This window comes from Canis lupus, chromosome 29, assembly GCF_011100685.1.
Source record: "Canis lupus familiaris isolate Mischka breed German Shepherd chromosome 29, alternate assembly UU_Cfam_GSD_1.0, whole genome shotgun sequence".
NCBI lineage: Eukaryota > Metazoa > Chordata > Mammalia > Carnivora > Canidae > Canis > Canis lupus.
The window spans coordinates 17182738-17197023 of NC_049250.1; the positions used below are offsets into that span (position 1 = coordinate 17182738).

Here is a 14286-nt window from a genome sequence, read left to right on the forward strand (position 1 = left end):
GAGTTGTTCGGCTTTTAACACAGAATTAATGAAACATGGGGCTTGTAGATTACACAGGTTTTGATTGCACTGATGAAATAATCCAAAAACTTTATTGACCTATAACCTGATTAGAATATGCCAGATGAGAATCAATATTGTACAGAAAGTTGTACAGAATTTTTTTACATAGAAAACTTTACATCTGTACCATATACATTTTATCCATCTGAAAAAATTTTCTACATCCACTGTTAATACGGAATGCTTGACAATCTTTTTTTTTTTTTTTTAACCATCAGAGCACAATTCACAGTATGAATACATTTCCAGTAAATCTAACTCCCCCAACCATGCCAGGTTTGTTATTTTAACATATTCAACATTAAATTCTGTACATAGAGTAAAATCTACAACAAGCCCCGCCACCCAAAAGAAAAAAGTGACAGCAACCTAGATTCATTTTGCAGTGATTCAAGTTTCGGTCCATGAAGGATCAACTCTATTTTAATGGCTCATCTTTAGAAGCCCTAAGAGAAGTATATTACAGGTAGTTAGGTCAGTGGGAGGATTTTCTACCTTTGTTGTTGATCATGACAAGTGTCAGCCACAACAGCTTTCTGGGCATGTTAAACCCTCAAAATTCCACCCCCCCAAGGGCAAAACCAAAACCCCCACAAAATAAAAAAGACAAAAAGTTCAACCCAAATGTTTAGTGCATTTGACAAAATATTATAGGTATTTAGCAAATGATTAAGAAAATAAAGAAATTAAAATAAAACAGTGCAGGAAGAACTATATAATGTTTAAGATTTTTATATTACAGACCTGCATCTCTGTACATTTTTCACAGAAGGATGATTACCAGTATCTCAGATAGCCTGAGTGTGCAAAAATCTTCAGAATAAGAATACCATAGTTGCTAAATATCTTTTACCATGAACAATAATTTCTTCTTCTCCCCCCCCACCCCCCAATTATAAACATTTTATCCTTCAAAATACAGCTCTCCTGAGTTGTACTTCTTGCAGAAGTTCAAATCTTTACATCTGTAGTTCTTTGGGTAAAGTTTTACTTCCACACCTGCCAAAAATATGTGGGGCTCTCCCTACCGCCAAGGACAGGGAAGGACACACGAACACGAGCTGACACTGTGGAAACAGGCTTTCTGCTCAACATGAGCCCAATATGACAAACAGAATCCACCAGATGACTAAACAGGGACTGGAGCATTGCAAGTTTGAGTTACAGTTCTAAGCATCTTTACCAGTAACCCTCAAACACTGCAATTCAGAGAAACCATTTTTCAGGTAGGAAACCTCAGCTCCAGGGTCCTTTTCAAGAGCAGAGGGATGTAAACGCCAACAGAAAAATACCAAGTTGCCATCATTGCTTGTTTATTCCAAGTTCCTGTTCGGGTGGTTGTGATATCTGAAAAACTACTCCAATTCGCAGAAAAAATCTTCTAAGAACGGCACGAAGTTCAGGAATCAAGTCAAATTGCATAATTTCACATAAGAGAGGGTAGTAGAATGACGCGTGAGCTTTAAACTGGGGGGGAGGGGGGATAAATTTCTCCATTAGTACTGCTTGCATTCCAAACCACAGAAGCTCAAAATGCCTTTACAGTCAAACCACTTTGGGGCCCCCGCACTGATCAGTGAGGACAGAGGAAAGGCATCTGCATAAAGCAATGACTATACTGATTATGGAACTGAAAGAGCAGTAGTCAAAAGACTCACTTATCACAAACATTATTCACTTATCTATTCTTACTTTGAAAAATATTTTCCATTATATTTCCTTGACAAACTTATGACAAACTTTTAGTACTTCTTGCTTTTGCTGGATAAAAAGCGAAAGTAAGAAGACAAGCAAGAACCAGAGTTGAGTTTTTATAAGCTATGACTAATTGAAACAATCTTATTTGTTAAAGAAAATTTTAATTTTTAGGGAAAAATACTGCCATATTAAAATTGCAATGTCCAGGCAAATATACATCCCACGTTTATAGTTTAACTGAAATGACCGTCTTTGCTGGAGTTCCTCAATCTCTGAATACAAATTGCCTGCCTATCCCCTTTTTTGCTCTCCACACCCCAGGAGGGACAAGGAAGCCTGCAGTGGAACCAGACATGCTGGGGTTCGGAGTCCTTCCCGGCCACATGGCTGCCGATGCCTTAGGTCACTTCTCCAAGCTTTATCCAGCCCAGGAGTCGGAAGGAAATGCATGTGGACTAGAGCACATGACTTGGGATAAACATCCCCGTGGCACCAAGTCACACTGCACAGCCCCTCTGGGGTGCTATTAACCACCATGTCCCAAATCTCAGGCTACCTCACTGCATTTTTAAACCAATTCAGGGATCATGGCAACCCGTTTCCATTTATGCGAGCTGTAAATTGCTGTATTTTTTTTAAGAGTGAAACATGTATTTTTTGAAAGTCTGAAATATGTATTTATATTTAGTTATATATTTTAATTTATAAAGATTTATAAAATAGAATTTATATTTAATATATAAAATATAAATATTTTAATTTATCTTTTCTATTGGCTTCAAATTGTTAAATGAGTTTATGGCCCATTTGCTAGAGGCTCTGTTATAAGGAACCAATAAATATGCCAAAGGAAGGGCTGGGCCTGGGACCCAGAAACAGCCTCAGGTGTAGGGGCAGAGGATAAAGCTAGAGGTTGGGCAGGATGGCAGTTTTCAAAATGGGGCAGGAGAGACTTCAGTGGTCAGGATGGAAACTGCAAAGTGTGGGGGAGGATTGATTCCTTCGTTACTGATCCCCTACAAAATCACTGATCAGAGAACAAAGCACAGTGAGAAGGGCGAAGACTGCAGGGCCAATGAGACAGGCCCCTGTGCTCCAGGACAAGCAGCAACATGGCCTGGGCTTTGCTCAATGCCCCCCCCCCCCGGGCAGCGGGCCTGCAAGCTGGCGCCCCTGCCTCTGGCTTGGGCACAATGCTGGTCAGGCTAGACCTGCTGGGCTGGAGAATACACCTCATACTTACCCTATTGTCGCTTATCTTTAGAACTTTAGTGAGAAACAAGAGCAGTAAGTTAGTCCAGGCTTCCCGGTGACTTTCTGATGTTAGAGTGAGGAAGTAACTCAGGGCCTCGCTGCAGACACTGTTAACAGAAAAGACTCATTTTTACAAGCGCTCCATACCCGCTGCTCTGGATGTTCACAGAGACAACAGCTGGGACGAGGCGGGTGGGACTATTTGTATCAGAACTGGTTAGAGTCTGTCTGCTTACACCAACTAGTGCCAACATAAACGTATCCTTTTCAAATTAAGAAGAAAACCAGACCTTAAAAGAAGCTGCTGCAATTTATCAGGAAACTTATTTTTCTAAAAGTTTCACTGAATTTCAGAGCCCCTATGCAGTAGCACATTTAAAGCCTGGTGTCAAGAAACCGAGGCTGAAATCTGGGGTGGCTTTGCAGGTTATGCACTGTGAAGGTGTAGATGCTTCTGGGTCTTAAAAGTCTCATCTGTAAAATGGGAAACAGGGACTAAGTCATCTCTCAAAGTTTTAAAATGTACTTACTTGGTCTCTGAGAACATATTTCCTGAGAATATAAAAAAATACAATGCAGAAGACAGCATTCTTCCTGAATGGCATGTTTCATTCTTAGCAGGAGTTTAAAATTTGAAGGACGGAATCTTAAGTTGTCATGAAGTAAAAATAGAATGCAAGAAAAATAACACTAACAAGACTCCAAATATGTTTTCAAACTAAATGCAGGCCAGCAGGTTTTCACTTTCACATGTGATCTATTTGTAAAAATAGTTATCTGCGACATGAAAAGGCCTAAAAACTCTGAAGTTTTAAATTTTAAGAGAGAAAACTTTCTCCCTGTCCCACAGCAGCAACAGACATGAATTGCTCATGTCTCCCCCCAATTGCTCATGTGCAAAAGTGCATCCATCTCTAAGACTGTATTTAATTTGCACGAATTCTTCCTTGGGCCCCAAGCTGTCTGCACAGTCCTGCAGTGGGGCTGAGGCATGGACTCCACCCCAAGTGCAAATCTAGTGGCCCTTTCCTATTCTGTACCACGCAGCCGCAGACACATGGGTCAAAGGCAGAAACTCAGCCAAGAGTCTTACTTTAAAAGCCTCTGCTGGACCTCCTCCCAGGCACTAACCCGGCTCTCATCCATGTACATCCGGAAGAGAATGCGCAGCCCACACGCCAGGCTGCTTGTCTCCTGCTTTAGAAGGTTAGGTTTGGATTTGCCTTTGAAGCCTGCAGAAAAGGGAAGTTTCCAGGATTAATTTGTGAAGACATCTTACAGAAAGACAAAACCGCCTTGTGTGAAGGGATATTTTATGTACGCTCAGCTCTGGCATCTGCTGCTTACAAAGCACAGCTGCCCTGAGCTCTGGGCCTCAGCACCCCTGAGGTGGCCCACAGGGACAGAGCTGCACAGAGGAGGCACACCTTGAGGATGTGGGGGAAATCAAGTCAGGCTGGAGGCCCAAATGGAAGGCGATTTTTATGTTTAAAATTTCCTGTCCTTTCAAGCTGGGGGAGATGGGATGCAAAACCATGTGGGGGCCTGGGAAAGTGAAACTCTTCCAGTGAAACTGCACTTGAAAGCTTATTACAGCTTATAGGAGGGCTCCTGGATGAGCAGGGCCAGACCACTTCAGCAGGGAGAATGTTTCAAAAGGCTATGGGCACCATGAAGGGCCCAGAGCACACGGAAACCTGGAGCCTGGGGACTGTAGTAGGAGCAGTCCCAGCTGAATGGCAGAAACAACGTGGGTTGAATAAAGGGTAAAAAAAAAAAAAAAAATACAGACTACTCTTCCTAGAGGTTAGGTTGTAAAGGGAAGAGGATGAAGAAAGCCATGGACTTATTTGGGAATTAAACAATTTTAGATCTAAAAAATATGCAAATATAAAGTATCTGACACTATTTTACAGAGTTTGATGTTTAATAAACATTAGCTCCCTTCTTGTTTTCTTCATATTCTACTGCCTCTCTCTCTTCCAGTACTATTTGTTACCTAATAGGCACCAAATAACTATTTCTTAAATAAAAAATTAGATGTCAGTATAATCATTACATTTAATCATATTTGCATTTTCCAACTTGTTCAAATATAGGCCTCCCTCCCTCAAAACATTCACTTCCATTCTGAGTGTGGCCACTCCCAGATAAGCATGGAGAGATCATTTGAATACATGTGCAAGGGCAGCCCCGGTGGCGTAGTTTAGCGCTGCCTGCATGCAGCCCAGGGTGTGATCCTGGAGACTCGAGATGGAGTCCCACATCAGGCTCCCTGCATGGAGCCTACTTCTCCCTCTGCCTGTCTCTCTCAAGAATAAATAAATAAGATCTTCAAAAAAAATGAATACATGTGCAAGATTTCATGTTCAGGACTTAACACACTTTTTCTTAAAAGGGCAGCTTTTAGTATGTTAACAATATCAACAAGGAGACCCAGGCTGGGTGAACAAGATGAAAAAATAAACAGTCAAATCAGGCAAATAACAGATTGTTATTGTTAACAAACAAGGGGAAAACACATCTCCTCTAACAGTCAGCTTATTATATTACATATTATAATGTATCATATGTAATATGTATTTTAGTATATTAAGTTTATTACAGATCAGAGAAAGGCCTGCCTAGTAGACTGCCTTCCTACTATTAAAGGTAAAAAGTTCTAAGACTGAAATGCATTCGCCTGGATTATAAAATCAATGAATTCTGGTAAGAGTACACCCCTGGTGCACAACCATTAAAGGTGAACATCAGGGATCCCTGGGTGGCGCAGCGGTTTGGCGCCTGCCTTTGGCCCAGGGCGCGATCCTGGAGACCCGGGATCGAATCCCACATCGGGCTCCCGGTGCATGGAGCCTGCTTCTCCCTCTGCCTGTGTCTCTGCCTCTCTCTCTCTCTGTGACTATCATAAATAAATAAAAAATTAAAAAAAATAAAAAAAAAAAAAAGGTGAACATCAAAATGTGGTACTTGTGCAGCTTACCTGCTTTCCACAGAGCGGTCCTCTGTTCATTGTTGGAATTAAATGCTTTTGCAAATCTATGTGACTCTAATAAGCAGTCCAGTAGCTTAAAAAGTTGTTGTGATGTTAAAAAGCGGTACATTCCTTGATCTTGAGTATCAACTCGAACATCAAAGTCCACAGCATCTCTCTTTGGAAAACAAATCACCACAGCACACGCACGTGCGCGCGCGCACACACACACACACAGTCACAAATTTTAGTACATTTAGAACTCAAGGCTCCCTCAAAGATCAGTTTTACGAGCAAGTCACAGACTTAACCTCTTTTATTTCAACATAAAATAGGAAAAGGTCCTTCTTTTGTTACTTAAATTTCCAGAATCTTCCTTCCATGCATCCTAGTCATCAAGTACCTTTCCAATTCCCCCCTCCTACTTCCTGACCTCAGGAGTCCTGCCCCTGCAGAGCCCACAGCCCTTCACCATTCCTCACCCCTCTTCTCAGTTTAGACTCCATGGGATCCGGTTATAATATTCTCTTGCATAATCCCTCACTCTTTTTAGATTAGTTGGCTGGCAAAACACCTACTCCAATCTACACCCACACAACAAACATGACTGGAGAAAACAGTTTTAATCCCAGCAGGCCCTGGGTGCTACCCCGCAATCCTGCACTGCCCTTGTCTGCTTTCCTGGATGACTAGCTCCTGTTTCCTCTTCTTTCAAGTACCTACGACAAGTCTCTTCCCAACCTTATTTGGTGGATGATTTTTCTTCTCATCTCTATCAGAAGAGACCTCCCACCAGTGAACGGACCAACCTTCCTGTGTTAATAACCCACACACTTTATTGCTTTCCTGTTATGATGCATGCGTGGCCAACCCCCTCAGGGACTGGCACTAGATGCTATCCGCATTCTGCATTCAGTTCTCTCTCCTCCCTGGAGAACACTCATCAGGGAAAATACTGCAATACTGCCAATCTTAAAGACAAAACAAAGCAAACCCTTTATCCTCTTCGAGCAATTATCCTATTTCTATTTCTCTCTTCCCCTTTAGAGTAAAACTCCCCTTGACAGAGTTATCAATATTTGCTGTCTGCAATTCCGTTCTTCTCTTGTACCCATTTCCATAATGCTTTTGTCTTCAACATTACAATTAAACACAATGTCAAGGTCACCGAAGTCTACCAAATTGCTAGAGGGTGATTTTCAGATGAAATATAACTTGTCCCATTGAGCATTTCACAGAGATGATCACATTCTCTTCCTTAAAACATTTTCTTTGTTCGGTTTCCAGAACACCTCGGTCTCGGTCTCTTGCTCTCCCCTTGCCTCAAGGATTCTTACTCTCAGGCTCTTTACCAATTCTTTAACACCAGCTCTAAGCACAGAAGCCTCATGGCTCAGTCCCCCACCCTCCTCTCAAACTCTGTCCACACTTACTGCCTCAGGCATGTCGTTCAGTCCCATGGTTTAAAATGGCATTTCTATGATGAAGAGCCCCCCAAACAAATCTCTAGTGTGATCTCTGCTCGGAAGCCCAGACTGAAATCCAACTTTATACTCAATGTAAAATCAGCTGTCCTCCCATGTCCATCCATACCTGTGCAGCAGCTAGGTTTTCAGCATCTTCCTTCTTACTTGTGGCTGGGAAGAACACAATGTTGTCGATAGTCTGGATGAGTTCCAGCTGCACAACACATTTAATCAACAGGGCGGCAAACAATTTTTGTTCTGGAAATTCTGTGAGGAAACCCACCCCAATGCACATGCAAACAAAAATTATTTTGAATTCTTTATAATTTCTATGACATTACAATGCTAAGGAAACATTCATATGTATGAAGGTTATTTGCACATATCACACTGAGGACATACTGCCTTTGCATATAGGCACTACTCAATAAAACTTTAACTTTTAGATAAGACTTAGAAAATTAATTTTTTAAGTAAACAAAAATATTCCGAATGACTTAGAAGAGTAAATAATGTTCAAAAAGGTCCCACTACAATTTTTATAATAAGATTTAGGTTATTCTCTGATAAAACCTAACAAACGGATTAAAAGCTAATAAGCATTTACCAGAACTCAATTCTGACCTTGGAATATAGATAATATAAAAACCTATACCAAGAGAAAACAACAGGAAACAGAATTGTGAGAAAGGAAGTGAAGGACAGTGAAGGACAAATGGGGTAATACTGCGGGTTAACCAGAGAATGCTTTATTTCGATCCAGGTTAGAAGTTACAGCTAACTGTATTTTCAAATGCACCCATAAGCAAAGAAGTCTATAAAAAGTTATGCTAAGTACATGGTCACAAAACTAACCAAATTCCAAAGTAACAAAATGCTCTCCACACTGCACAGGTGAGATGAAACACAGCTAATTCCTCTAGCCTGAACAAATCTGCTCAACAATTTCTGACAATCCACCAGCCTATAAGGACGTGTTTACAGAAGAACTTTCCATTTCACTGACCATACCAGTTAAGCAAATGCAGAAGCACAAGGTCAGAAAAGAGGACTCAACTACTGAGATGCTGCAAGAGCTTAGCTCAGCAATGCTGACATGTGGCTCAAAGGGAGGCCCAAAGTCATACCTGAATCCTGGGATGTCAGAGCCAGCTTTCCCAGTGAGCTTTCCAGGAGGCAGATGACTGCCTAAGAGAAGCAGCCTGTTAACCACTAGGGCAATTGCTCAGCACTAGATGACTTATAATCCTTCAGTCTCTACTTTTGCTTTTAATTACAAACTCCCTTTTGTGGCACCAATTTGTAGAACTTAAATTCATGTTTTAGGGACTTTAGGAGTAGCAAAACAACATGCATAAATTTATTCTTATTGAGATCATTAATAAAGGCTCCCTACCAGGTAGTTTTCAGAAATGCTGTTGTATTTAATACTTATTACTGTATCATATGTCAAAAAAATAAAGGAAAGAAAAAAAGAAAGAAAGAAAGAAAGAAGAAAGAGAAAGAAAGAAAGAAAGAAAGAAAGAAAGAGAGAAAGAAAGAAAGAAAGAAAAAGCAGCCTCAAGTCCCATAACTGTCTCCTCCTCTTCAGTGTCTTTTTCATAGCAGTGACACATAGAGCTGACAAGTGCCAGTTGTTCCTTCACTTCCCCCATTCAAGTCATAAAACTCAGAGCCTAGAGCAGAAGGCTCCTGGCCGCACAGCTGGAACTCCCAAAGAGACTTGGGAGTAGGCTGATGTCTGACAAGATGTCTTCTCATCAGTTCCAACATCAGCTGCTTAAGGGCAGGAAGGGCTTTCAGCAAGGTGAACTGAGAGTACTCCTGATGAGCTGATGAGGCTTCACTCTGATGGAACAGGTGAAGCTGGGCCTCTCCCTGCTTTCTGGTGTCCTTGGAGGATAAGGATCTTAACTTCAGACTCACTGGCAATAGCCAGCAGCGTGTTTGTGGACAATATGTATTTGGACAAATTTTACAAAGGTTGGCTGACACTGTTAGTGTTATATTAGGTGACCATTTCACTGGTTCACCCAAACCAGACAAAGATTAACTAGTGGGACAGCAGGTATTGAGCAGAGGCTAGATGGGGCAGTGGTGTCTTCTGAAAGTATACAGAGAGAATGAGCTAGCTAGCTGCCCTGCAGATAGGGTGAAGTACTCAGGGCCTTGTTATGATTCTTTTCTCTGAGTAGGATAAAGTCAGCATCATGCGTCCACTAAGTGGAAGGGTTAATTGGAAAATGGTGGCCACTTGTTCTTCCCCCAGCTCTACCTACTCTGAGTCAACAAGCCCATGGTGAACTTCTCCTAAAGAACTTCAAGGGGAAAGAGAGCCAGGATGTCTGAGAGAAGGAAAGGAGCATGGGTCCTCAGCTCAGGATGGTAGGGGAGCAAGCACTCTGCTTCAGTAAAAGGTATGTTCCTAGATTAGTCATGTGAAAACTTTCTCATGTGTCATAATCATGTCCTTCCTTTACAAAGCCAAGTATATTTAAATTCAGTCTTGGCTAAGAGAAAAGCCATGCACTATTCTGTCCTCATCACATGCTCCAGGGCAGACTAAAGCTGTTATGGATTCCGGCACAAGCCATGCCACTCTCCAGAGAACAAGAATAAAAACAGAAAATAAGCCACTGACCACTACCTATCTTCCTTTTAGAAAGTTAGCAAAACACAGTGATTAAAGCTAGAAACTCCTTGCAAGTACGACACCAAATCTGTCTTCTCTCAAGTATAAGCACCTAGGATTAATAAAAAATTCCTTGAAAGAAAATTAACACAAAATGGATCAAGGACCTAAATGTAGCAGTTAAAAGAATAAAACTCTTAAAAGGAAACATCAGGAAAAACCTTCATGACCTTAGATCTGGCAATGGATTCTTAGCTATGATGCTAAAAGAACGACGATGACAACAACAACAAAAAAAACCCAGATAATCTGGATTTCATCAGAATAAAAAACTTTCTGCATAAGAAGACGTTATCAAAGAAATGATAAGACCTACACAACAGGAGAATATAAGTATCTGCAAATCATCTATGTCATATAGGTACAGTATCCAGAGTGTGTAACAAACTTACAATTCAACAAAAAGAAATAACCCAATTAAAATAAAAATAAGCAAATTACATGAATAGATATTTCTCCAAAGAGACATACAAATGGCAATAAGCACATGAAAAGATGCTAAGCATCATTAATCATCAAGATGATTATACAACACTGTGAATGTACTGAAAATATTGTTTTGAAAAGATAGATTTATTTTAGAGATAGCATGCACATACAGGGGGAAGGGCACAGGAAGAGAGGGCATATCAAACAGACCCACAGGTGAGTGCAGAGTTCGATCCCAGGACCCAGAGATCATGACCTTAGCAAAAACCAAGAGCTGGTCCCTCAATTCACTGAGCACCCAGGTGCCCAGAAAATGGTTACTTTTCTTATGTGCATTTCACCTCATTTTATAAAAGCAATTAATGTCGTCCTGTTTTCCTCTAGAAAGGAGATGGCTTTTCCTTGGTGTTAGAATTTTCCTTCAGTAAACAAAGTTGGATCAGTTTTGTAAAAAACAGAAGAGGTTCCCCTGCTTTGTGAAAAGAACTAAGAAGGTGAACAGAGGAGACATGGTGTAGAGCAGCTGAATGTAAAGAAGGCTAGCTAGCTCCACAGAAAGCTGAGTGCTCCTGCTTAGAAAGCACTCTAGAGAAAGGCCTGTCAGGCCCCACTGTTGCAGAAAGAATATGGGGCTGACATGCAGAAGGGACTGGAGAGAAGACTCATGAGCTCGAGAAAAGACTTGTGTCTAACACAAACATTAGCTACAAGCATCTGTGGAAAAAGCGGGTACACTACAGTTAGTGGATGTCCAAGTTGGAACAAACACAGTAACAAAGTGACCATGCCATCAATTACAGCACATATTTATTAATAACAAAGTAAAAGCAAACATTTCATCCTTTTCCTATGTAAGACAAAACACACTATTTTTATTAGGAGAAATAACTCACTTGCTGTATGTTTAATTTTGCTGACTTCTTCGTTCACAGTAGAGACAGAAGCCAAAGGTGCTTGCTGTCTATTATCTGCAGATCTTGGCTGAACAGAATCATGAATATCTACAGATTTCTGTGATATTGTATCCTAACAAAACAAAAAATTCATTGTAAGTACAAAGAATAAAGCTTTACAGATCAAAACAGTTTTGAAAAAAAATTACGTATGTCACTATGAAGAGGACATTCTACACAGAGTGTGATTATATACACAATGAGAAAATTATTTAAAGTTAACCTATGCATCAATAAGAGCTGACAACCTTTAAGAGAAAAGTTTCCTTTCTGACCCTTATTTGTCTCGGTCTGGGACCACCCAAAAGCAATAGGTAAAAACGCTAAGCTTCACTGTATGGAAAAACTAGTCAGTGATACCCATGAAATGTCATTAAATCTGTTTAAGCAGAATACACGTATGGCACAGGTGGGGAAGGTTTCTGCAAGCCCTGTGTAGATGGAGCTCGGGAAAGCTTTGTAGGGGTGAGTTTAAAGAAAACATGTTCTGTCACCCAAAGGAACTGGCAACCAGAAAGGTCAGTGAGAAGGTGACTAACTACAAGTGTGGTAGTGAAGAAAAGCTGACGTTTATGTCCAAAAGAACTAAATCAGCCTTTGACTCCAGCAGTAGGGGAACCTTGGAAAACCAATGAACACTTGAACAAAGGTTTTCTGATGTGAAAATGGAGAGGTCACTTTCCTTGTAAGCGATTAAGGATAAGATAAAAAATGGAAAGCACTAGCACAGTGTCAGACAATATAGGATAGCTGGCATTACTATTAGCTTTATTTTGTGATAGCAATACAACACACTCCAGACAGAATCCAAAACATGATTTTCAAAGGAACTGAGAATTCTGACCTAGCAGTCTTAGCTGGAAGAGACCTCACCTGGCTTTCTGAAAAGCAACAGGGGCTTGCGTTCCCAAGAAACAGTGCTAATCAAAACAGTATTTTAACTTAGATTTAAAATATCACAGTTTATAATTTTTAATTTGCTGTTCCATACAAAATGGGGATAATGTACCAAACAGCTAAAAAGTTGCTGAAAGCATCAAATGTGAAAACATTTTTTAAACAGTGAAGTGCTACACAAATCTAAAGCCATATTATTATAGTTATAATTGTTCTTACTCATCTTTGTATTCTTTATAAGTGTTTAATATACAAGAGGCCTTTCATAATAATTATATAGAACCAATTGAGTAGTTAGGTAATTTCTCTGGCCATGATGGCCTGTAATATGCTTTTATTTTTATTTTTTAAAAAAGATCTTATTAATTGAGAGAGAGAGAGAAAAGGGGTGAGAGTGTGTATCAACTTGGGGGAGGGACAAAGAGAATGGAAGCAAACTCCTCACTGAGCAGGGAGCCCGACTCCAGGGCTCAGTCCCAGGACCCTGGGATCATAACCTGAGCCTAAGGCAGATGGTCAACTGACTGAACCACCCAGATGCCCTATAATACTTTTAGATAAAAACTTAAATGGAAGAATGCATATAACAACACTTCTAAATTTATAAACCCTTTAAGGGAATGTTTGTTTAAAATTAACTATAAAAAAACAAATGTCTCCTTTTAACTTATATATTTTAAGAAGTATATTTTAAGGGGGAAATTAATAAACTAAACTATAATAAATAAAATAAAAAATAAATAATAAAAATAAAATAAAAAATACATTGTCTTACTGAATATAATTGAAAGTTGTTTTAATTGAAAGCACTGGTTTTTAAATTTTTTTAGACACTGGTCATTTTTTAGTCAATGCTCTTTTGAACATTCTAATGATTTCTAAGATGCTTCTCCCCAGAAAACTAAATGGACACAAAAACTAGGTCACAGTATTGGGGATTTAAAAATTCTCCTTTATATCAGAGGGAATTTTTTTTTATGTTAGGCATATTGGGGGCACCTGGGTGGCTCAGTGGTTGAGTGTCTACCTTTGGGCTCAGGTTGTGATGCCAGGGTCCTGGGATCAGTCCCACATCAGGCTACCCACGGGGAGCCTGCTTCTCCCTCTCTGCCTATGTCTCCACCTCTCTCTCTCTGTGTCTTATGAAAGAAAAATCTTAAAATCTTAAAAAAAAAAAAAAAGGTATATTGTTTTCTCAGTTTCTCTAATTAGCCAATGTAAATAAGGATGATTTTTAGGTAATCTGTGCATTTTTTTTAGAACAGCTATGTACAGAGTATGGCCAGAACTCCTTGTTAAAAAAGGACCGTTTAGTGGAAAAGGAGGAGCTCCTATGAAAGAAAACTCTATGTACTTAAGTGGACACATCTCTAGATATTCCAAATACAAAATGTTAGTCCCCAATCTCCAAATAAGATTTCATTTTTTGAAAAACTACATATAGAAATGTACTGACAATTGCTGGAAGGACATATATCACTGTATTAATACTGGAATTGCAGTTGAAGGGGGCAGTATAAAAAGGGACTTGCATTTTTTACCGTATTTTCTTCTGTACTCTACAAAAATTTTTTTTTTTTTTTTACAATGACTAGGTATTTTTCTATTTTTAACAAGTAGTCCCCTTCACCAAATCCGTGGTGGATAGGCACCTGTGCTGGATTGTCACAGGTCATACTGTTTGCACGTTTGCTGAAATGAAGGAGAATCATTGATATGGCTCCTGACAAGCCTGTGTGTGTTGAGAGCTTCTCTGACTATCCTTGTGGCCATTTTGCTCTTCATGAAATGAGACCAATGGCTGCTGTGGTGTCATCAAACAGTGGATGAGAAGGCAGGTGGAACTGGTAAAGTCGAGTT

The 14286-nt window shown here is 40.0% G+C and overlaps 2 protein-coding genes across 9 annotated transcripts in view; one reads left to right on the forward strand and one right to left on the reverse strand.

The window, feature by feature from the left end:
* CSPP1 (centrosome and spindle pole associated protein 1) overlaps positions 1-14286 on the forward strand; it is a 183604-nt gene that overhangs the window by 133427 nt on the left and 35891 nt on the right. The window contains exon 33 of one of the 5 annotated variants that reach the window (XR_005381063.1): positions 9725-9872. The exons of 3 other annotated variants lie outside the window; for them this stretch is intronic. The gene's annotated coding sequence lies outside the window, so the exon portion shown is untranslated. Of the gene's footprint in view, positions 1-2082; positions 2373-9724; positions 9873-14286 lie in introns of those variants that run through there. One more of the 5 variants, XR_005381065.1, reaches the window with a different exon arrangement.
* Positions 59-14286, reverse strand: part of ARFGEF1 (ADP ribosylation factor guanine nucleotide exchange factor 1) — a 140150-nt gene continuing 125922 nt past the window's right edge. For 3 of the 4 annotated variants that reach the window (XM_038579444.1, XM_038579446.1, XM_038579447.1), the window contains 6 exons: positions 11470-11602; positions 7583-7722; positions 5999-6167; positions 4109-4247; positions 3005-3122; positions 59-1530 (listed from right to left, as the gene is read on the reverse strand). In XM_038579444.1, coding sequence (XP_038435372.1) covers positions 1366-1530; positions 3005-3122; positions 4109-4247; positions 5999-6167; positions 7583-7722; positions 11470-11602 — 864 coding nt within the window. In that variant the 3' untranslated portion in view covers positions 59-1365. The remainder of the gene's footprint in view (positions 1531-3004; positions 3123-4108; positions 4248-5998; positions 6168-7582; positions 7723-11469; positions 11603-14286) is intronic. The other variant, XM_038579445.1, reaches the window with a different exon arrangement.